At 36.5% G+C, this 24094-nt stretch overlaps 1 protein-coding gene and 1 long non-coding RNA gene across 4 annotated transcripts in view; one reads left to right on the forward strand and one right to left on the reverse strand.

Moving 5' to 3' along the window:
- Window positions 1–24094, reverse strand: part of GALNT13 (polypeptide N-acetylgalactosaminyltransferase 13) — an 829184-nt gene that overhangs the window by 36225 nt on the left and 768865 nt on the right. For 2 of the 3 annotated variants that reach the window (XM_060151496.1, XM_060151497.1), the window contains one exon: window positions 10959–11057. The exons of the other annotated variant lie outside the window; for it this stretch is intronic. In XM_060151496.1, the coding sequence (XP_060007479.1) occupies window positions 10959–11057 (99 nt within the window). The remainder of the gene's footprint in view (window positions 1–10958; window positions 11058–24094) is intronic. 3 annotated transcript variants of the gene reach the window in all.
- LOC132521828 (uncharacterized) overlaps window positions 1–24094 on the forward strand; it is a 54300-nt gene that overhangs the window by 9430 nt on the left and 20776 nt on the right. Inside the window, exon 2 of the long non-coding RNA XR_009540965.1 lies at window positions 23234–23343. This is a non-coding gene — a long non-coding RNA (uncharacterized LOC132521828). The remainder of the gene's footprint in view (window positions 1–23233; window positions 23344–24094) is intronic.

Genomic DNA, 24094 nt, shown 5'->3' on the forward strand with positions numbered 1-24094 from the left:
AAATGAGTTGAATAAACACAATTGAATGAAAATATGAGAGTTAAAAGAGAAACATGGAGATATGGTATATGAGTAAGTAAAAAAACAAATGTGAAAAATTAAAGTATTGTGAGTTCAGCAAAAGGAAGTATCAATGTATATTGAAAATCAGAAAAAAACCAAATTATTATATGGAGGACGGTGAATTTTGAAGTGGAACTAGAACAATGTAAACTATGGAATTACGTAAACTAGAATTTATGTAGTTAGAAAAGTGGAGAAAGGTGATATCAGGTGGGTAAAAGAAAAGGCAAGGATATGATTTTAAAAAATGGATTTCAGTAACAATTTTTAAAATGTCTGTTCTGACTATACTCAATAGAGTTGATAGAGTTGAGAGTTTGTATGGGTGAGCAACAGGAGATAAAATTACAAGGGTAAGAAGGAGTCAGACTGTGTAGAGCTTTGACTAGTAAAGGATGTTAATTTTATCTTATAATAACAGGGGGCTCTAAAGTTTTTTGTTTTTCCAGTTGGGAATGGTATTTTTAAAGGAGTTTTCATTATTGAATGAGGGTGGAGTAAAGACAGGCTGGAGCTCTGGTGAAACTATATTGAAACTATTGTGGTAACTCAAATATGAAGCAATCAAGGCCAAGATTTGGAAAGTAGAATTATTAATAAAAGAAAAGAAGGAATAGGGAAAAAGGACATGTAGAAAGAATCCACAAGGCTTAGTGCCTAGTTCGAGAAGGGCAGGGTGTGTGATAAGAGATAAAAGAAGAAAATGTAAAAGATAGATGAATACAAAGATTGAAGAAAAAGGGCTTTTCATGAAAGATGAGTTAATTATAGACACACTGAATTTGAGGCTACACTTGGTCCTTCAAGTAGAAATGTGCATTAGTTTGAAGCAATGGGTATAAGCCCAGGAATTGGTATGATTTTGGAGCTTTAATTTCCTGGGAAAATAGAATGAAAAGAATCAGGAATAAACAGAGTAGCATAAAAATAATGGTCTCACTGACTTGTATATGTATCCCAAAGGTTTTTTTGATACCAGACTGATCCCATGATAGCAGGCCCTGCTGAGACTTACTTGGAAGGGAACTAACTTCTTGTATTGATGGACTTGATGAACAGATACCACATGACCCCCTGAAAAACCAGGTCAATGTGAAATGTATGTCTTTAGGTATTTTCTCCTACTAACATCATCTACTAACCTCATCTAGAGTATCTATTATAGGCTAGCATAACCAGGTTTTGTTGGATGAGTGATTGAGACAATTTACCATTCCATCCTCAGTATATTTTAGTCTCCTGGTAGGAAGCATAAGCCAACCAAAGTCAAGAGAAGTTCTCCCAGCCAAGCATTCATGAGACTGAAAGGCTCTTGGAATAATCCCTATTTCTATAGAGGTTATAATAACTGCTCTCTTCTAGCTCTCATGTATCCAACTCATTTAAACATTTAATGAATGGTAAATGTTCTTTATTTTCCCTCACAGGCCGTTGTGGGATTTTACTTTGTGAAATCCCTGGTGAATTTTAATTCCAGTGTGCAAGTTATTAAGGGGACCAAACTAGTGTAGAAATGGCTTATAAGTAATTATAAGATGTAAACTTTACGTATAAAAAGGTAAACTTTAAAATGAATACATATCTCTTGAATGAATATATCCATTACAATCTATGAGTATATTAGAATGTATTACTAAAATAATTTTCTCTAGGAGAGGGTCTGTAATGAGGAGAGAAGGTATTTGTTTACTTTCAAAATTTGTAATGTACCTGTCATAAGGTTAGCTTCTTCTTAAGTATAAATGATCATGTTTTAGAGGAAGAGGAGACATTTGTATGAAAGTATAGATAATACCTAATGATCTCTTCTTTATCTTGACAGACAATGGGGTTTTAATAAATGGCTAGCATAAGCTTCCCTAAAGGCTTGCTACCTTGAAAAATGGCTGTGAATCATTTACTGCAATAAATTACATGGAATGTTTCCATGTGCTTTCTAGCTCTCTCCAAATGAATGGCTACAGGGAGAAAGAGAAACATTATAAATGCATTTGCTAAAATGTGAGTGTTTTTCCATCACTTTATATTTTTGGCCTTTAGAAGGAATTAAGTACAATATGTACAAAGCCTGCTTTTCTCCCTATTTTTGATTAAAGATATATTGCAGTTCAAAGGGAAATACCATTGGTTTTTAAAAAATTTTATATTGATACATTATATATTATGTATATGATATATTTATTTTATCAAAGACAAATGTTTATTTTATAAATAGTATATTAATCTAATTTGACCCACTTATATAAATTTATATGTATTTTAAGTAAAATTTATATAAATTTTAAATAAAAATTAGTGTCAGTATTTGAGTAGATCTAGTGTATGCCCAGTGAGGCTAAGGCCTATTTACCATTGGCTCCTTTAAGATGATGTTAAATGTCATGTAAAAGCACCTCATTAGAAAAGAATGGTATTTTGACATCAAAAAGAGAAAACATAAAGACAAACATTGGGATAAACTGTTTAAAAGTCTGTATGTGAAAACACAGTGTGAACAAAATGTCAAGTCAGAAAAATATCTGTAATGTGTATGACAGAAGATAATAATCTTAATAAAGTGTTTTTATAAGTGGTGAAGAGAATAAAGAACCACCTCAAACTCCAATGAAAACATAAGCAAAAGCATGACTGAAATTCATAAAGTACTAATGCCAACTTTAAAAATGCTTATGTGCGTTGATAATGTTAGAAATATGATTTAAAGTAAGATAAAATGTTTCTTCCATACTAAATTGGCCAAGATGAGAAACAAGAAAAATACAGTATCCAGTTAGGGTTGGCCACTGTGATCACAGTCCTGGGGAAGTGTGGCTGGGAATCAATACAGATGCAGTGAATATAAAACTGGTGTGGAGTCAGGCAGATTTAGGTTCAAACTGGCTTTACAACCTCAATCACATTATTAATCTCAGGGTTTCCATTAAACTCATGAGTAAAATCAGGATAATAACACCATGTACTTCATTGATTGTTGTAAAAACCAAAGAGGATAATGCATGTTAAATGTATATCATAGTACCTCTTCCTATTTTAGCTATTTGTCCTATTAAATTGGTGAAACATTAAAGAGGACAATTTGTCACTATCTATTAAAAACCTTGAAATGTTGCATAACCTTTGATCTAGCAAACTTACTTGTAGACATTCTTCTAAAGAAGTAAATATGTATGGAAGCTCACCAGATTTTAGCTACAAGGGTATTGATGAGCCTGGGGTATAACAATAAAAAGTCATAAATAACATTGTGTGTTAAACAGTACAGGATTGATGAAATAAATTATAGTTTGTCCATTAAAATATGCCCTGTTTAGGGTAAGAAGTTGTTAGCCAACAGGTAACAGAAAAGAAGCTAAATTATTTGGGTTTTAAACAGTGAGCATGTCTTAAGTTTGTGAGTGGAGCAGTATTTGGCCAATAGTGCAATTAGAACAGTATTAGTGAACTGTAGAGACAGGAACGTGCACAGAGCATGCAGGGAATAAAGAATTATCAAACATGTCTAGAGCACAGGAACTATAACATCAAGGGAGATTAAGCTGGAAAGCCAGATGGGGATGAAATTATGAGGGGCTTTGACTATCATAACTAGGGAATTTGTAATTTATTTTTGGACAGAGAAGAATTGCTGGAGATTTTAATCTGATTTTAATTCTAATATGCCATGGAATTTCATATGCTTATGGAATTTCATATGATATATGGAAATAATGAGTTGTTTTTTTGTTTTTTTACCATACAGGTGAAAGAAGTTGTAGGCTAGGACAAAGAGAGAGGTCCTGGTTTTAAAGGGACTTAGAGGTAGGAGTCAAGGGACATTATTTTCATAGAAATAGGGGATTTGGTGGCCAATGAAATTTCAGAAGTGAAGTGTCTATGTCAGATTTTAATTTTGGATGGTTGTGTGAAAGGGAAGAAAATGAGTACAGTTTGGAAAGCTTTGATTTTGAGATGCCTGTAAAGAATCCCAATTATTAATTAGCAATAGATTCCAGAGCTCAGGAGAGAGGTTGGGGATGAAGATATAAATCTGAGTCATTAGTACTGTAGGGGACATGAAACTGCTTCCAGGAATCCACATCATCTTTTCAGAAGTATAAAGAAGACAATCCCATAACTTCTAGTAACACACTTTCTACCAGTAAATTGTTAAGTTCTTTCTTTCACTTGTAGAAATTTATGTTCAAGTTTTAATCATATTCTTATTTTCATTCTTGTGTTTTCATTTCATGTGTTTAATGATCTTCATGATATTACTTGCTAATGAAAAGAAAGCATTTCGAGAGCAGATAGGAATGGAGTATCAAATTTTGTCATTATTCTTTGAGGTAGAAGACTTTTATTAGTAAGGTTTTAAAGAGACCACCTCAAGATGATCAAGTGCTGAATTTAATAATAATTCTCCACTTGCTACCCTGTTTTTACAGTAATCCTGATAACAAAAACATCCATGCATTCTTTCATCTATTTACTTGACTAATTTTTATTAGGTGCCTACAGTATCCCAAGCACTGTGCCAGGTGCTAGGAATGAGGAGAGAAGAGTATGCTGGCTATTTGATTATCTAAATGTTTAAGAAAAATATTTCCAAGAACTACTGAAAAGTTTCTTTCTGATATCTCCAAAATTAAACAAACCCAAACTGCAAAAATACCCTTGCAAGGAGAAATGGTTAAAGGTATAATTGTCTAGAAATATAAAGTGCATTCTATTAGAAAGGTAACTGAGTAAAACATGCTTAAAAAATGAAACAGCATTGGGCTTCCCTGGTGGCGCAGTGGTTGAGAGTCCGCCTGCCGATGCAGGGGACATGGGTTCGTGCCCTGGTCCGGGAAGATCCCACATGCCGCAGAGCAGAAGAAACAGCATTAACATTTGTTTTGACTTTTGTGTAAAAGCAGGAGAAAGAAATTTAAATTTTAAAAAATAATACATTTATTTATTTATTTTTGGCTGCATTGGGTCTTTGTTGCTGTGTGTGGGCTTTTCTCTAGTTGCAGAGAGCCAGGGCTACTCTTTGTTGTGGTGCATGGGCTTCTCATTGCGGTGGCTTCTCTTGTTGCGGAGCACGGGCTCTAGGCACGTGGGCTTCAGTAGTTGTGGCACATGGGCTCAGTAGCTGTGGCTTGCAGGCTGTAGAGCGCAGGCTCAGTTGTTGTGGTGCACGGCCTTAGTTGTTCCACGGCATGTGGGATCTTCCTGGACCAAGGCTCGAACCTGTGTCCCCTGCACTGGCAGGCAGAGCCTTAACCACTGTGCCACCAGGGAAGTCCGAGATTTGAATATTTTTAGGAGTTGGGGCTACTTCTAAAAATTCAAAACTAAATAACCATAAAAATAGATGCTGTTTCCATGGTAACATAAAAGAATAGCAATAAAAGACAGAGAAGGTAGCTCTCTCAATAATTTATTCATTCTCAGTAAAATCCTAAGATCTGTTCTTTTTAAAAGTAAGTCAAAATTTTAAACATGTCCCTAGTATTAATCATGCTAGAAATATTCAGTTCCATCAAAAAGATATCATAATAGGGTTTTATGTGATGTTTTATGTTTTTCATAATATATATTTGTTAGAATAACAGGAGAGGCAGTGCATTTTATTGAGCTTAACAATACCATGAAGTGTCTTGTGCTTTTATCTTGCCTCTGGCATTAGCCACTGAATAAACATTTTATTTTTCACTTTTAGAAGTAAAAACAGAGATAATTGAGAACACAAATGGAAATAATAAAGAGAATAATTAATAGCAGTAGACCAAAATGTACTATTTAGTATATGCCATGCTAGTATTAGTTGTTTCATAAATTTTTACTGATCTTTAGAGAAAAAAATTGAGGGAAAACTTTTATGCATTTTATAGATAAAATACTGAAGCTCAAAAATACTAAGTAACTTATCATAAGTTACTCAATCAGATCTGAATAGTGTTATAAAATGATGTTCTTTTATTCTCAACAGTTCAATTTCTCCATTTTTATTTGTTTAATTATGAAAGTAGTACATATATAAGGAAAAATATGGGGTAAAAAGTAAAATTTCCTATACCAGCTTAATCTTCTCTCCAGAGGTCATTTGTATTCCAAATAGATATGTATACATTTCTAATAAATTGTATAGCATTTACATATATATATTACAGATGCTATATAGAGGAAAATGTTCACGTACATTTTCCACAAATGAGATCATTCAAAATTCAAAGTAAGTTGTACTGTGCGTTATTTTTCCCTCTTTTCAATGTTTGATGACAGTACATTTAGACCTCTCAGTCATTTTGGTGGCTATGTAGTAATCTGAACTGTGGATACACCATGATTTATTTAAACATTCTCCTCTTGGTAAATATTTGTTTCCATTATTTGTGTTGTAACAAAATGGGCTTCAATAAGCATCTTCAACATTTGTAGACACGAATAAGTATTCATATAGATGAAAAATTATTGGTTTTAATTTTATCTTATTAAGTAGATAACATAGAGACATTAGAAAATATGTAGGTATGGGTTTTTTACTTACTGTTTATTTGTTCCCTTTATTTATGAATCCCTGAGATTGGTGTCTGTCTATACTTTTGGTTTCTATGATAATAACAGCATTTTTGGCAATGTCTACATAGTACTAAGGTATAAATACATTATTCTGACCATGAATTCTTTCATCTGTTTACTTGACTAGTATTTATTAAGTGCCTATCATATTCTAAGTGCCACATGCTGGGGAGGAAGAGAGGAGTTAAGACATAGCCCCAGCCAACAGGAAGTTTACAGTAGAGTAGGATAGTTTATTTCTGGTTATTATTCATGTAAATGAATAATGTAATTTTAAACATTTATGATCTAGGTGTTCCATGTCATTTAGACAAATTTAAGTATATGACTGGTTATCCTTTTTAACAGTAACCTTGGCACCTTAATGATTCCATGAGGATAATTCACTTGAAGGATCTTCCTCCCTCATTTTCATCTGTATTAGAATCAGAGTGATTTCATAAATAGTGTTTCCCTTTTTGAATTCTGCAGGTAATCACTGTGCAGGTGATGAGCTGGATTTTTTCATAAGCTGTTGAAACACATTATGGGGGACACTTCTAAATGTCCACCCAATACCCATGGTAAATAAACTGTGAGGAGAAGCTGTGATAAGTGTGAGGTGAAGTATTTAGTGTTTTTGTGCCATGAGGTGTCCAAGTAACACATTTCTGGCCAAAGAGACATACATGGAGATGTGTTGAGCCTTTAGGAAGGCATTTGCTTTGCCTAATAAAAGGACAGACATGGCTATTTCAACTCTTCTCTACCCCCACTTCTTCCTGCTTTGAATGTGGACATGATGTCTCGAGTTTCAGCAGCCCTCCTCATGATCAGCTGATGATAAAGCAAGTTAACTTTAAGAAGAATGGAAAGATAGAAAGCTTCTGCTTTCTTGGTGGACTTATTGAGGAGTGGAACAAATTATCAACAATTGACTACTTTCAGATTTCTTATTATGTGAAAAAATTAAACCCCTATATATTTAGTCCTCTGACAGCTTTTGCCATAGGACTGCATTGGGTTTTGGTAGTAGAAGCCTCTCACACTCGTCAATCAGTACAGTAAGCTGGACCATTTTTGAATGCTGTCATTGTTCTGCCTATGTGGTTGTTTCCATCGTCTTCTTTCATATGGTCATTTTTCCATGCTGCAATTTAGAAAGTTTGACTCAAATATTTTCTTGCTTAAATTCAAACTGTGTAGCACTAATTAACATTTTAATAATTAAGTTTTTTTATTTGTTTGTTTGTTTGGTTTTAGGGAGAAACTTCATTTTAGTATTCTCCATTGAATCATACAAAAGTCTGATTTGAAGTATGGTGCCAAAATTCAACAGGGCCATTTCCTTCTGGCTTTTTCTCTATGGATCCTTTTTTTTTTCTTTAAATTTTATATTAGAGTATAGTTGAGTTACAACGTTGTGTTAGTTTCAGGTGTACAGCAAAGTGATTCATTTATACACATACATACATCCATTCTTTTTCAGATTCATTTCCCATATAGGTTATTACAGAATATTGAGTAGAGTACCCTGTGCTATACAGTAGGTCCTTGTTGATTATCTATTTTATATATAGTAGTGTGTATATGTTAATCCGAAACTCCTAATTTATTCCTCTGCCCCACATTCCCCATTTGGTAACCATAAGTTTGTTTTCGAAGTCTGTGAGACTGTTTTTGTTTTGTAAGTAAGTTCATTTGTGTCATTTTTTAGGTTCCTCACATAAGCGATATCATATGATATTTGTCTTTCTCTGTCTGACTTACTTCGCTTAGTATGATACTCTCTAGGTCCATCCATGTTGCTGCAAATGGCATTATTTCATTTTTTTTTATGGCTGAGTAACATTCCATAGTATATATGTACCACATCTTCTTTTTCCATTCCTCTGTCCATGAACATTCAGGTTGCTTCCATGTTTGGGCTATTGTAAATGGTGCTGCAGTGAACATTGGGGTGCATGTATCTTTTTGAATTATGGTTTTCTCTGGATATATGCCCAGAAGTGGGATTGCTGCACATATGGTAGTTCTATTTTTAGTTTTTAAAGAAACCTCCATACTGTTCTCCATAGTGGTTGTACCAATTTACATCCCCACCAACAGTGTAGGAGAGTTCCCTTTTCTCCACACCCTCTCCAGCATTTATTGCTTGTAGACTTTTTGATGATGGCCATTCTGACCAGTGTGAGGTGAAACCTCACTGTAGTTTCGATTTGCATTTCTCTAATAATTAGTGATGTTGAGCATCTTCCAAAACTCTGTTGAATAAAAGTGGCAAGAGTGGACATCCTTTTCTTGTTCCTGATCTTAGGGGAAATGCTTTCAGCTTTTCACAGTTGAGAATAACGTTAGCTGTCGGTTTGTCATATATGACCTTTATTATGTTGAGGTAGGTTTCCTCTGTGCTGAGTTTCTGGAGGGTTTTTATCATAAATGGGTGTTGAATTTTGTCAAAAGCTTTTTCTGCATCTATCGAGATGATCATGTGGTTTTAATTCTTTAGTTTGTTGATGTGGTGTATCACATTGATTTGCGGATATTGAAGAATCCTTGCATCTGCTTCTGGGTCTCGCAACGGTAGTGGCATCCTGCACACTACCGGGGCAGCAGGGGCAGTGATTGGCGACTGCTCGCTGCTCATGCGTGCTCCCCAGATGGCAGGGGCAGTGAGCAGTGCCCACTCCTGGGTCTCCCAAAAGCAGCGGCAGTCTGCGCACTCCCGGGACAGCATGGGCAGCGATTGGCACCTACTTGTGGGTCTCCTAGTGGCAGTGGTGGCTCACGCCCACTACCGGAGCTCATGTAGGTCGTGTCCTGTTGCCTAAGAGTGCGTGCAGTGAAAGAAGCTCCAGTGGTGGTCCTACCCCTCTCCTTGCACGCTTCCCCAACAATGGCACCTTGTCTCTCTGGTGTGTCCAAGCTTCTTCTGAGCACACCCTTGGTTGCCACACTCCAGCCTCTTCAGGCTGTCTCTGCACAGCCAATCCCAGCCAATCCTCTACCTAGATCTGACCTCTGAAGCCTGAGCTTCAGCACCCAGCCCCTGCCCATAGTGGTGGAAAAGCGTCTCAGGCTGGGGAGCACAGGGCGGAGGTGACCATCTGTGCAGGTCACCCTCCGTCTTGCCTTCCTCAAACTGGTTGCTGCACTCTCCTCCGAGGCTCTGAAGCTTCTCCTCCATCCTGGCTGATCTCCTCACCGTAGAGGGGACTTTCCGGGGTGCAGGAACATTTCCTCCTTTGTAGTTCCCTCCCTGGGGTGCAGTTCCCATCCCAGTTCCTTTCTTTATTTTTTTCCCTTTTTCCTTTTGTCCTATCCAGTTATGGGGAGGTTTTCTTGCCCTTTCAGAAATCTGAGGTCTTTTGCCAGTGTTCAGTAGATGTTCTGTGCAAATCGTTCCACTTATAGATGTATCTTTGATGTATTGGTGGGAGTAGGTGAGTTCCACGTCGTAGTCCTCTGCCATCTTGATCCCTAAGATCTCTCTATGAATTCTTGATACATTCAGCTGCCTTACAGATACAACCATCATGTTGTGCTGATCAGAATAATTTTTGCTTCCTCAGTTCACTCTAAAGCATTAAACAGCTCACTCCTGTGCTTCATCTTGACCCTTTTAGACGACTTGTGTACAGAGGATTAGTTATCTCTAACTGTGCTTTGTTATAAGTTCCCACGAACTCCAAATTCGGCCTCTGAAAGTAGCCATGGCGGCAAGACTCACAGCCAAGTAGCCTCCACGTGGCCCACCTTGCCATGCCACTTTCCAGTGCTTACAGAGAGCACAAGAATCCTTGTTATAGTATAAGTTTCTGATAATTAATTGGACTGTCACACAGAAAGAGGTGTCCTAGAATTTCAGTCAAGTATAAATCTTGTTTAAAGACTACATTTTTACCTGGTCCAAAGGGTGTCTTCAGATAGCCAAAGCAAAGTTGTAACAGATGTGCTTATCTATGTGTGCACTTTAAAATTTTATTAAACCACCAAAAGTCACAGAAAATATGACATATGTAAACATTTGAAAAAGAAATTTAGGATAATCACCATCGGGAAAACATCATAGTTATTGAGTGATTATATGATTCAGTTAACAACAGAATAAAATGTAGCCCTCATTTTCTCATACATGGTAATATGAGTCTCAAACATCTGGCCTCATTCACCATACGCTCATTGAAGGTGTTGCTCTTTTTATTAAATTCTTCAGTGCTTTCTTACAATACTTGGGATAATAACATAGGCAAATTAATTCTTGATTAGAATGCCCATTAATTTACTAAACTAAGCCGTAGTCTACTTGAATAGTTTACACAACATTTTTCCCCCCAAATATGAAGCTGATAAAAAAAGGGAGAGTTTACCTGATTTCCTCCCATACCATGACAGTTGAATATACCCACTTTTTCATTTTCCTTGCGGCCCATGTTGTCTAAACATTGATTTGTTTCAACATTTCTTATCTAAAGGAAACACACAAAAATGTAAGTCAGAAGGTCTTTCTGATATTTTCAAATTGCAAATTGGTAACAAAATAATATGAGTTTGTAAGGAAATTTCTCCAAGGAGAACACATTGCTTTAAATTTTTATTTTCCTATGTCCATTCTGAGATCTGTGTAAGATTCTAAACTCTCATTCAAGTAAACTTGAATAGCATGAGCATTGTCATTAGCATCCAATCAAGAGGCACTCTTTGTTTATAGCATAGTATCAGAAAAGAAGAAAACCTCTACATATTATAAATCAGGAATTCTTCCCAAAATCCTTTTAAAATTAGGACAGTTTCCAAATTCCACTCAGATAACTATAGTGTATTCGTGATGTCCTATAGAGAAAGGAATAGAAACAAATTGGTCAGATATTCAAATTTATGTATTTTTAGTTGCTTCATTACTAGATGCTCATTCTGTACATTTATAAAGATTAATTACACTGTTTATTTCTTTAACTAAAATATACACATCTTTTTTCATTCCCAGTGCCAAACTTAGTGGAAAGCAGCTGACCCTAAGAAAGACTATTACAAGGCTAAATGGTGATTTCACATGAAAATTCTGCAAAACCAAGATTAAATTGCCAACTGTAAACATAAGATTCATGGTTTACACTCAGACACTGCATTAGTCCCATAGTTAACATAACATTAATACATATTTGCGCCAGATGCAATTACAAAAGCCATTTATTGAGTTTAAAGATGCCCAGATTACTAAATCAAGCACAAGTGAATGTAAAAAAGAAGAAAAACCTTTCTAGTAGATGCAGTGTTTTAGAATTTTTTCCTTAGTCTTACCTCCAAGTAGTATGTTTTGTACTTGTCCACTCTGCTTCTGAAAAATTCTTACCTCTGACTCTTATTTGGACACATATTACTGTTCACTCACACATTACTTGGATATATTTATTTATAATAGTTATCTATGCTTTAGGTACATGTTTTTCCCTACTGGCAAATAGGTACTTGTTTCTCCCTACTGGCAGATGAATATGATTAGAAACTTCTATAGAGGCTGGAGTAGGTTTATACAATTCAACTTTTTTGTATGGTACAGAACCCTATGGTCAGGTAATGGTTCCCAGAGTTAGGAAAAGTACTGTCATTTGCAGTAAACCCCAATCAGCAATTGAAATTAGTGGGGAGTAGAATTCACACTTGGTAAGGGGTTGGGCAGAACTGAGCAGTGTGGTCAAGCCCTGTTCCAATGATTAGAGGGAGGCAAGAGTGGAAACAGAGAAACAAATAAGGAGACTATTGAGTCATGCCAGCAAGAGATGATGGTTACTTCGAATAATAGGATAACAGTGGAGGTGGGGAGGTCAAATTTAGGATGTTTTTAAGGTAGAGCCAGTAGGACTTGCAATTGAATTGGAAATGAGCTAGGAGAGAAAAAAAAGGCATCAAGAAGCATTACAAGGTTTTGGCCTGAGCAAATAGGTAGATGATGTTTCCATTTACTGGGAACAACATTCTGAGTTCTTAACACTGATAACTGTATCTGTGGTCTTTATGCTTGAAAATCCATTTTGTGGATCTGAAATCCTTGGCTTACAATATATTTCCTTGAGTATCTTTAAAATGTTACTCTATTCACTTCCAGCATAAATAGTTGCTTTTGAAAAGTCTGATGATAGTCTGATTTTCTTTCCCTTATTCTTACAAATGTCTGTTTGCCTGAATGCCAAACTAAGTCCAATAGGTTTACCACAACATATCTTAAAATTCATTCTGTATCATTTGCCCAGGTATATGGTGTTCTGTTTCAATATATAGTTTCAAATTTATTTTCAAGGGTAAATGTTGAACAATATTGTATTATATATAATTGAATTATATATAATTCAATAAATATTGAGTTATAATTTTTAGTGTTTATTTTGTTTCATTGCCTTTTCTCATTAGGAAATTCTATTATTTTGGACCTTCTTGCTTCTCTATATGTCATTTTCTATTCAATAGTTTTGTTTTTTATTTTTAAAAGTTTCCTCCTTTCCCCCCTCTAAAACTCTATGGCATTTTCTCCTGGGATTATTGACTCATCTATTCTTTAAGTTTATCCTTCATTTCTGAAATGATTCATTCTTTAATTTCTAGTTCTTTCCTGCATTTCAGGCCCTCATTTCAGAGGTTTTTCTAAATTTGATTTATATTTTTCTTTTACTTATTTTATCATTATAAAATTTCTCTTGACTTGTTTTGAAATATTAGTTTACAATTTTCCTCTGTCTTATAAGCGTAAAGTTTTGGTGTGCTTTCATTTTTTGTAGAGCTATCATTTTACTCTTTATTATCTTTATTCTTATGGTAGTGATCCTTTTCTATTCTTTCCTTTCCTTTTTTTTTTTTTTTTTCCTTTCAGGAAACAAATTCTCTGGATCTGTTAAGAGGGAGAATTTGATTAGGAAGTAATTTTTCCTCCTTCCTCCCTCCCTCCCTTTCTCTTTCTCTCTTTGTCTCTTTCTTTCTTTCCCTTTTTCTGTCTCTCCCTCCCTTCCTTCCTGATGGGGGGAATCACTTGACATCTTTAAACTATTCTGGTGCTTGGTATCTATGCCCAGATGATTCTCATTTAATTGGTATAGGGTGTAACCTGTCCATCAGGTGTTGTAAAGTCTCCCCAGGTGATTAAAATGTGCAAAGTTTGGCAAACACCATTCTGGAGGAAGGTATGGCATGTCTTGATATTGAATGGTGACATTACAGTTACTTTTCCTTTTTTGAGCAACTTCTTTTTCAGTGGTTTCCACCTGGGCTGCCCTGTAGACTCACCTGGAAAGCTTTTAGAATGTACTTCTACTTTGCTTCACCTTCATAGATTCTGATTCAAATGGTCTAGAGTAGGACCAGAATACAGTTAAAAGCTCCCCAGATAATTCAGATGTGTAATCAGGGCTGAAACTCCCCTTATCAGGAAAACACAACAGAATAGTTGGTAACTAGAAGCCTGTTAATTTTGTGAATCATTTTGAAAACTCAGTGCTGGTGGAAAGGTTAGGAGGTTTTCATAGCAAAGCTGATTTCCCAGCTACCCGTTGGGTATGTTTAAGAATAAATGTTTCCAGGGCTTCCCTGGTGGCGCAGTGGTTGAGAGTCCGCCTGCCGATGCAGGGGATGCGGGTTTGTGACCCGGTCTGGGAAGATCCCACATGCCGCGGAGCGGCTGGGCCCGTGAGCCATGGCCACTGAGCCTGCGCGTCTGGAGCCTGTGCTCCACAACGGGGGAGGCCACAACAGTGAGAGGCCCGTGTACAGCAAAAAAAAAAAAAAAAAAAAAAAAAGAATAAATGTTTCCAGCTGTACCTACAGGAAATGTTTACACTGGAGACCATTTCTAACTTCACAAATCTAGATCTGTTCCTGTATTTTTTTGAAGAGTTGAAAAAAATTGCCTTCTGTTTTTTGAAGTCTCTTGGTTCTGTTCAACTCTGCCATTTTTATTTTTAAAAAATGTTTACTGAAATATAGTTTATTTACAATGTTGTGTTAGTTTCAGGTGTACAGCAAAGTGATCCAGTTATATATATATATAATATTATATATATATTTTATATGTATTATTTTTCAGATTCTTTCCCATATAAGTTATTACAGAGCATTGAGTAGAGTTCCCTGTGCAGTACAGTAGGTCCTTGTTGATTATCTATTTTATATATAGTAGTGTGTATATGTTAATCACAAACTCATAATTTATCCTTCCCCCCACATTTCCACTTTGGTAACCATAAGTTTGTTTTCGAAGTCTGTGAGACTGTTTCTGTTTTGTAAATATGTTCATTTGTATCATTTTTTTAGGATCCACATATAAGTGATATCATATGACATTTGTCTTTCTCTGTCTGACTTACTTCACTTAGTATGGTAATCTCTAGGTCCGTTCATGTTGCTGCAAATGGCATTATTTCATTCTTTTTTATGGCTGAGTAATATTCCACCGCATATGTACCACATCTTTTTTTATTCATTCCTCTGTTGATGGACATTCAGGTTGCCTCCATGTCTTAGCTATTGTAAATAGTGCTGCAATTAGCATGTTTGTTTTTGAATTATGGTTTTCTCCATATATGTGTCCAGGAGTGGGATGGCTGGACATATGGTAGTTCTTTTTAGTTTTTAAAGAAACCTTCATACTGTTCTCCATAGTGGTTATACCAATTAACATCCCCACTAACAGTGTAGGAGAGTTCCCTTTGTCTCTACACCCTCTCCAGCATTTACTGCTTGTAGACTTTTTTATGATGTACATTCTGACCAGTGTGAGGTGAAACCTCACTGTAGTTTTGATTTGCATTTCTCTCATAATTAGTGACATTGAGCATCTTTTCATGTCCTTATTGGCTATCTGTATGTCTTCTTTGGAGTAATGTCTATTTAGAGCTTCTGCCCATTTTTTGATTGGGTTGTTTGTTTGAGATTGAGCTGCATGAGCTTCTTGTGTATTTTAGAGACTAATCCCTCTCCACTGCGTTGTTTGCAAATATTTTCTTCCATTCTGTGGGTTGTCGTTTTGTTTTGTTTATGGTTTCCTTGCTGTGCAAAACTTTAAAGTTTAATTAGGTCCCATTTGTTTGTTTATTTTTTCATTACTCTAGAAGGTGGATCAAAAAAGATATTGCTACAGTTTTATGTCAGAGTGTTCTACCTATGTTTTCCTCTAAGAGTTTTATTTTATCTGGTCTTACATTTAGATATTTAAACCACTTTGAGTTTATTTTTGTGTATGGTGTTAGGGAATGTTTCATTCGTTTACATGTAATTGGCCAGTTTTCCCAGCACCATTTGTTGGAGAGACTCTTTTCTTCATGGTATATTCTTCCTTTGTCATAGATTAATTGACCATACATGGGTGGGTTTATTTCTGGGCTTTCTATCTTGTTCCATTTATCTATATTTCTGTGTTTATGCCAGTACCACACTTTTGATGACTATAGCTTTGTAGTATAGTCTGAAGTCAGGGAGTCTGATTCCTCTAGCTGCATTTTTCTCTCTCAGAATTGCTTTGGCTATTCAGGGTCTTTTGTGTTAACATACAAATTAAAAAAATTTAAGTTCTAGTTCTATGAAAAATGCCATTGGTAATTTGATAGGAATTCACTTAATCTGTAAATTGCCTTGGGTAGTGTAGTTATTTTGACAATATTGATTCTTCCAATCCAAAAACGTGGTATATCTTTACATCCCTTGGTGTCATCTTTGATTTCTTTCGTCAGCATCTTATACTTTTCCAAGTACCGGTCTTTTGTCTCCCTAGGTAGGTTTGTTCCTGGGTATTTTTTTCTTTTTGATGCAATGGTAAATGGGATCTTTCCTTAATTTATCTTTCTGATCTTTCGTTGTTAGTGTATAGGAATGCAAGAGATTTCTGTGTATTCATTTTGTATCCTGCAACTTTACCGAATTTATTGATGAGCTCTAGTAGTTTATTGGTAGCTCTTTAGGATTTTCTATGTATAGTATCATGTCATCTGCAAACAGTAATAGTTTTGCTTCTTCTTTTCCAACTTGGATTCCTTTTATTTCTTTTTCTTCTCTGATTAACATGGTTAGGACTTCTAAAACTGTGTTGAATAAAAGTGGTGAGACCATACATCCATGTTTTGTTCCTGATCCTAGAGGAAATGCTTTCAGCTTTTCAGTTGAGAATGATGATAGCTATGGGTTTGTCATATATGGCCTGTGTTCCCTCTATGCTTGCTTCTGGAGAGTTTTTTTAATCATAAATGGGTGTTGAATTGTGTCAAAAGCTTTTTCTGCATCTATTGAGATGATCATATGGTTTTTATTCTTCAGTTTATTAATATGGTGTATCACATTGATTGATTTGTGTATATTGAAGAATCAAGGATAAATCCCACTTGAACATGGTGTATGATCCTTTTAATGTATTGTTGGATTAGGTTTGCTAGTATTTTGTTGTGGATTTTTTGCATCTACATTCATCAGTGATACTAGCCTATAATTTTCTTTTTTTGTGATTGTCTGGTTTTGGTATCAGGGTGATGGTGGCCTCAAAGAATGAGTTTGGGAGTGTTCCTTCCTCTGCAGTTTTTTTGGAATAGTTTCAGAAGGATAGATGTTAGCTTTTCTTTAAATGTTTGATAGAATTTGACTGTGAAGCCATCTGGTCTTGGACTTTGTTTTTTGGGAGTTTTTTCATCACAGCTTCAATTTCAGTACTTGTGATTGGTCTGTTCATATTTTCTATTTCTTCCTGGTTCAGTCTTGTAAGGTTTCACCTTTCTAAGTGTTTTTCCATTTCTTCTATGTTGTTCATTTTATTGGCCTGTAGCTGCTTGTAGTAGTCTATTATGATCCTGTGTATTTCTGTGGTGTCTGTTGTAATTTCTCCTTTTCCATTTCTAATTTTTGCTGATTTGGCCCTCTCTCTCATTTTATTTTTTTCTTGATGAGTCTGGCTAAAAGTTTATCAATTTTATCTTTTCAAAGGACCAGCTTTTAGTTTCACTGATCTTTGCTATTATTTTCTTCATCTCAGTTTCACTTATTTCTGCTCTGATTTTTCTGACTTCTTTCCTTCTACTAAGTTTGGGTTTTGTTCGCTCTTCTTTCTAGTTGCTTTATGTGTAAGGTTAGGTTGTTTATTTGCAGTTTTTCATGTTTCCTGAGGTAAGAATCCACTGCTATAAACTTCCCTCTTAGAACTGCATTTGCTGCATCCCATAGGTTTTGGATCATCGTCTTTTCATTGTCATTTGTCTCTAGGTACTTTTTGATTTCTTCAGCAATCCATTGGTTGCTTAGCAGCATATTATTTAGCCTCACATGTTTGTGTTTTTTACAGTTTTTTTCTTGTGTTCAGTTTCTAATCTCATAGTGTTGTGGCTGGAAAAGATGCTTTATATGATTTCAATTTTCTTTAATTTACCAGGGTTTTCTTTGTTGCCCAGCATGTTCTCTAACCTGGAGAATGTTCTGTGTGCAGTTGAGAAGAACTGTGTTCTGCCACTTTGGGGTGGAATGTCCTATAAATATCAAGCCCATCTGGTCTATTGTTGTGTGTGTCATTTAAAGCTTGTGTTTCCTTGTTTATTTTCTGTCTGGATGATCTGTCCATTGGTGTAAGCGGGGTGTTAAAGTCCCCCAGTATTCTTGTGTTACTGTTATGGCTGTTAGCATTTGCCTTATGTATTGAGGTGTTCCTATGTTGGGTGCATAAATATTTATAATTGTTATATCTTCTTCTTGAATTGATTCCTCAATCATTGTGTCGTATCCTTCTTTGTCTCTTCTAACAGTCTTTATTTTAAAGTCTGTTTTGTCTGATACGAGTGTTGTTGCTTCAGTTTTTTTTATTTCCATTTGCATGGAATACCTTTTTGCATCCTGTCACTTTCAGTGTGTATGTGTCCCTACCTCTGAAGTGGGTCTTTTGTAGACAGCTTATATACGGGTCTTGTTTTAGTATCCATTCAGCCAGTGTACATCTTTTGGTTGGAGCATTTAATTCGTTTACATTTAATGTAATTATCAATATGTATGTTCTTCTTGCCATTTTGTTAATTGTTTTACATTTCTTTTGGTAGGTCTTTTTCTTCCCTTCCTCTTTTATTATCTTCTCTTGTGATTTGATGACTTTTAGTGTTGTGTTTGTATTCCTTTTTCTTCTTTGTGTGTATATCTATTATAGATTTTTGGTTTGCAGTTACATGAGGTTTTGATATAGCAGTCTATATATATATATATACACAAGATTGTTTTAAGTTGCTGTTCTCTTAATTTCAAATGTGTTTCCAATATCCTGCATTTGTATTCTCCTGTTCTCACGATTGCTGATTTTGATATCATTTGTGTGTGGATGGTTTCCTATGTTTACTAAATGTTTGCCTTTACCAGTGAGCTTTCCCATTCCTAATTTTCTTGTTTAGAGTTGTTTGGAGTTGTGGCTTTTTCTTTTTCATGTAGAGAAGTTCCTTTAGCATTTGTTGTTAAAGCTGGTTTGGTGGTGCTGAATTCTCTTATTTTTTGCTTGTCTGTAAAGTTTTTGTTTTCTCTGTCAGATCTGAACGAAAGCCTTGCTGGGTAGAATATTCTTAGGTTTTTTCCTTTTATCACTTTAAATATATTTAAAGTGACACTCCCTTCTGGCCTGTAGAGTTTATGCTGAAAAATCAGCTGATAACCTTATAGGGATTCCCTTGCATGTTACTTGTTGCTTTTCCTTTGTTGCTTTTAATATTTTTTCTTTGTCTTTAATTTTTGTAAGTTTGATTAATATGTGTCTTGGCATGTTCCTCCTTGGGTTTATCCTGTATGGAACTCTGCGCTTCCTGGAGTTGAGTGAGTGTTTCCTTTTCCATGTTACGGAGGGTTTTGGCTATAATCTCTTAAAATATATTGTCAGGCCCTTTCTATGTCTCTTCTCATCCTGGGACCCCTGTAATGCAAATGTTGGTGTGTTTAATGTTGTCCCAGAGGTCTCTGAGACTGTCCTCTTTTCTTTTCATTCTTTTCTCTTTGTTTTGTTCTACAGCAGTGATTTCCACCATTTCTATCTTCCAGGTCACTTATCAGTTATTATGCCTCAGTTATTCTGCTACTGATTTCTTTCTAGTGTATTTTTCATTTCAGTTATTGTATTGTTCAACTCTGTTCTTTATCTCTTTGCTAAACTGTTTTTGTATCTTCTCGGTTTGTGCCTCCATTCTTTTTCCAAGATCTTGGATCATCTTTACCATCGTTACTCTGAATCGCCTATCTCCACTTCAGTTAGTTGTTCTTCCAGGGTTTTATCTTTTCCATTTGTCTGGTGCATATTCCTTTTCCATCTCATTGTGTCTGACTTTCTCTGTTTCCAGTCTCAGTTCCACAGGCTGCAGGATTGTCCTCTTGCTTCTAGTGTCTGTTCCCTGGTGGGTGATGCTGGTCTAAGAGGCTTGTGCAGCCTTCCTGGTAGGAGGGACTGGTGCCTGCCTATCAGTGGGTGGAGCTGGGTCTTGTCCCTCTGGTGGGCAGGCCGTGTCAAGGGGTGTGTTTAATGGACAGCTGTGGGTTCAGGAAGGTTTTAGGCAGCATGTCTGCTGATGGGTGGAGCTGTGTTCCCACCCTGTTGGTTATTTGGCCTGAGGCATCTCAGCACTGAAGCCCTCAGGCTGTTGAGTGGGGCCAGGACTTGGTGACAAAATGGCAGCCTCCTGGAGAGTTCATGCCAATGAGTACTCCCCTGTACCTCTGCCACCAGTGTCCTCTTTTCCACAGTGAGCCATAGCCACCCCCCTGCTCTCCAGGAGACCAAGACTAGCAGGTAGGTCTGGCCCAGGCTCCTATGGAGTCCCTGCTTTTTCCATGGGTCCTGGTGTATACCCTCCAAGGGTGGAGTTTCTCTTTCCCCCAGTCCTGTGGAGTTTCTGCGATCAAGCCCCACTGGATTTCAAAGCCAAATGCTCTGGGGGGCTCCTCCTCCCAATGTTAGACCCCCAGACTGGGGAGCCTGATGTGGGGTTCAGAACTCTCACTCCTGTGGGACAACCTCTATGATGTAATTATTTTCCAGTTTGTGGGTCACCCACTCAGTGGGTATGGGATTTGATTATTTTGCACATGGGCCCCCTTCTACTGTCTCCTTGTGGCTTGTCTTTTAGATGTATCTTTTTTGGTACATTCCAGTCTTTTTTCAAGTCCAGTGGTTGTTTAGCAGTTATTTGTGATTTTGGTGTTTTTGTGAGAGGAGACAAGCTCAAGTCCTTCTACTCTGCTATCTTGTCTCTACCGCCACCCCCCTGCCCTCTCCCATTTTTATCTGGACTTTGTCACTGTTGTCCCTACCTCCATAAGCTGGGCTTTATTCCCTGAAGTTTCTCCTGAAAAAGAGCTTCAGTTATTGAGTTGTAAGAATTCACAGGCTGCAGAGTTTTCAGACCGTTCAGACATTTAGAGAGGGGACTTTTCACTGACTTGCACATAGGATTTTATGAAAACACTTCTCCCAGTTTCAACTACTATTATTAAATTGGCATAAAACAATTTCTCATGAGTATCTATTGGCAACTCAGGTATTATCCTGGTCTCATTTCCATCAGGCACCCCATTGCTTCCCTTTTTTCCTACTGCAATGATTGTATTATCATATGGTCATGAATTTTACCGGTCATATTTTGGGATTGGTGAGAATACCTTGTCACCTAATTTTATTGTTAAAGTTGTCCATCAGTTTTTGGTTTTGCTAACCTGGATGCTCTCTCTGCCTCAATGGAGGAATTCAAAGTTTCAAACAGTATGTCACTGCTGCTGCTATTTTTTCAGAATTCCAGAATAGACTCATTTTGGGGACTTCATGAAAAGGAGTCTGTTTTATTCATGACATGTTCTAACTTTTCTAAAAATTGGTTTGATGGTTTCCAGACATGTAATATTAATTGTCCCTTAGAATGCAGCAGGTGCTAAGAGGATATAGTATAGGAACCCAAGTTGAATCTGGTGAGGCTGGCTGGACATGGGTTCTAGGAGACTAGAAATAATTAGGAGTCAGTGGTTTTAGGAAAGCTGTCAGAATGAGACAGGGATGGCAAGCACCACAACCACCACAATAATTATTATTATTTATAATTGTAATTGTATGTGCCATGAACTGTCCCAAGCACTTATGTGTAATAACTAATTCAAAACCAACCTATTACCCCAATTTTACACATGAAAACATTAAGATACAAAGAGGTTAAGTAGTTTGTCCAAATAAGTTATTGAAAGTTATTATAGTGAGTTTGGGAATTGCCTGGTCCTGCCATCCAGACAGGTAGGCAGGCAGTGTTGTTCAGAAAGGAGGCCTATAAGGAGGATTAAGTTCTAGTTGAATAAAGGTAAATGACAGGTCATCCAGACAGTGGCAAAGACACAAGAACATGAAAGGGGCCTAGGATCAGACCTGAGGAAGCAGGTCAAAAACGCTAGAAGCAGGGGCTTCCCTGGTGGCTCAGTGGTTGAGAGTCCGCCTGCCGATGCAGGGGACATGGGTTCTTGCCCTGGTCTAGGAAGATCCCACGTGCCGTGGAGCAGCTGGGCCCGTGAGCCATGGCCACTGAGCCTGTGCTTCTGGAGCCTGTGCTCCGCAACGGGAGAGGCCACAGCAGTGAGAGGCCCGTGTACCGCAAAAAAAAAAAAAAAAAAAAAGGCTAGAAGCAAAGTGGTTTCCATGCTGAGTGTCTGTCAGACTGTTGGGCCCCGGTCATGAAAATGACTTCTGGCTATCATGACATTGGATACAAATATGGAGTGTCAGGGAACAGGGCTATCAATACCCATCTTAAAAAACTGAGAAGGACATATCATCTGGATAGAGACAGTATCTGAGAGGTTTTTGTGAGTAGTCCTATGATATCCAGAGTTTTTTAAAAAAATGCATGTACACCTAGAAGGCAGCCTGATGTACATCAGGTTATTCTCAAGTCAATGAGCCTAACAGTGGGAATCTGTAATATTTTCTTCAAACATAAAAAGAGTCACTAGTGTCTTCTGACAGTCTTCAACAAGAATATCTTAATGCACAATATAAGATACTGGCATACAGGAAAGTTCAGACTATGCATCTCATCTTTTGAGATGCAAAGGATGATCAGATATAGGATGATTTTGCATGATTTTAAAATCAGAACCATTGTAAGAACACTCTGGAACTGAGGTAAATATATATATTCCCAAAGAATGTTATTTAAGCAGAGAAATGAAATTTCAGGAAAGATCCTGATCTTGTCACTGGTGTCATATTACCTGACAACACCAATTGCTTGATCATGCCATTCATTAATCCTGAGAAAAATCTAGGCAAACAAACATGGAGGAACTTCATCCATAGAAACTCCTTACAGAATCCAACCTGTATCAACATAGGTAGAACATATGGGTAGTTCTGCATTCTGAGAAATTCTTGTGACTCATTCCTTATGTTGTGGTATAGCTTTGAATATATGGTGTAGGGCCAGTGTAGTTTTAACTTTGTTGTCTGCTTTGACATTTCTTTGTTTACACATAATCTTTTATTTTCTGAGAACAATCTTTCATGACATAAACTTGGGAGTATTTTTCCCACTTGTGTTTTGATGTTTGAAATCAGCAAGTCTTTTTCTAAATGTTTCTACTCAGTGGTAGTATCATTGGTAATGTTCTTACCACTTGCATGTTTGTTCATTAGCTTTTGCTCCCTCTGCTGGATTGTAACAGCAAGCAACAATGAGAACTCCAATTCTAAAAAAAGAGTCATAAACTCCCACCCCCACCACCTTTGAACTTCAAAACTAACAGGTAAGCTTCATTCTAAAATAAGAGTCTACACTTAAACTAGCTTTTTTGGGGCTTTAATTACTCCAACATATGCTTATCTTTCAACTGCACATTATGTTACTCATTATTTTAAATATGTCAACCTCATTTGGTTTCTCTTTACTTTGTAAAGAAGGAAATTGGCACATTTGCAGTGCATTCCAGAATTTAATGTTAATATTTGCATGTAACTAATTGCTGCAGTGAATATGCATTTAAGTATATTTATTTTCTCTTTACCAAATTATGAATAAATCAGAAGGATGGTTTTACACAGATTTGCAAAATCTATTTAATTAACAAACCCAAGCTGACTTCTCTTATGTAAACCTGGGTTTAGAATGTCCTGTGAGATTTAAAAATTATGAGTATGTGATATCTTAACCTCCTTCAACAAAACAGTTATGAATACAGAAAACTGAACAATTTCATTTATTTTGGTGGATAACAAAAGCAAACAAGAATCCTAGGAGAATTCATATGCCTAACTGGAATATAGTTTGTTGCAGTTGTTTGTGCCAATACATATTTAAGTGATAGAATTGATTCTAATTTATTTATCAGCAGTGTAAAGAAAAAAATTTTTTTCTATTAGGATACTTGCTCATTTTGTCCATAGGTGGGTTACCCAGCCCAACATTCTTTAAGGTTAACATCTGATGAAGAGTAATATATTCTGCCTGTATATGTGCATATTTAGTTACACTGGGATGAAAATCAGCTACTGGTCCCA

This window comes from Lagenorhynchus albirostris, chromosome 6, assembly GCF_949774975.1.
Source record: "Lagenorhynchus albirostris chromosome 6, mLagAlb1.1, whole genome shotgun sequence".
NCBI classification, from domain to species: domain Eukaryota; kingdom Metazoa; phylum Chordata; class Mammalia; order Artiodactyla; family Delphinidae; genus Lagenorhynchus; species Lagenorhynchus albirostris.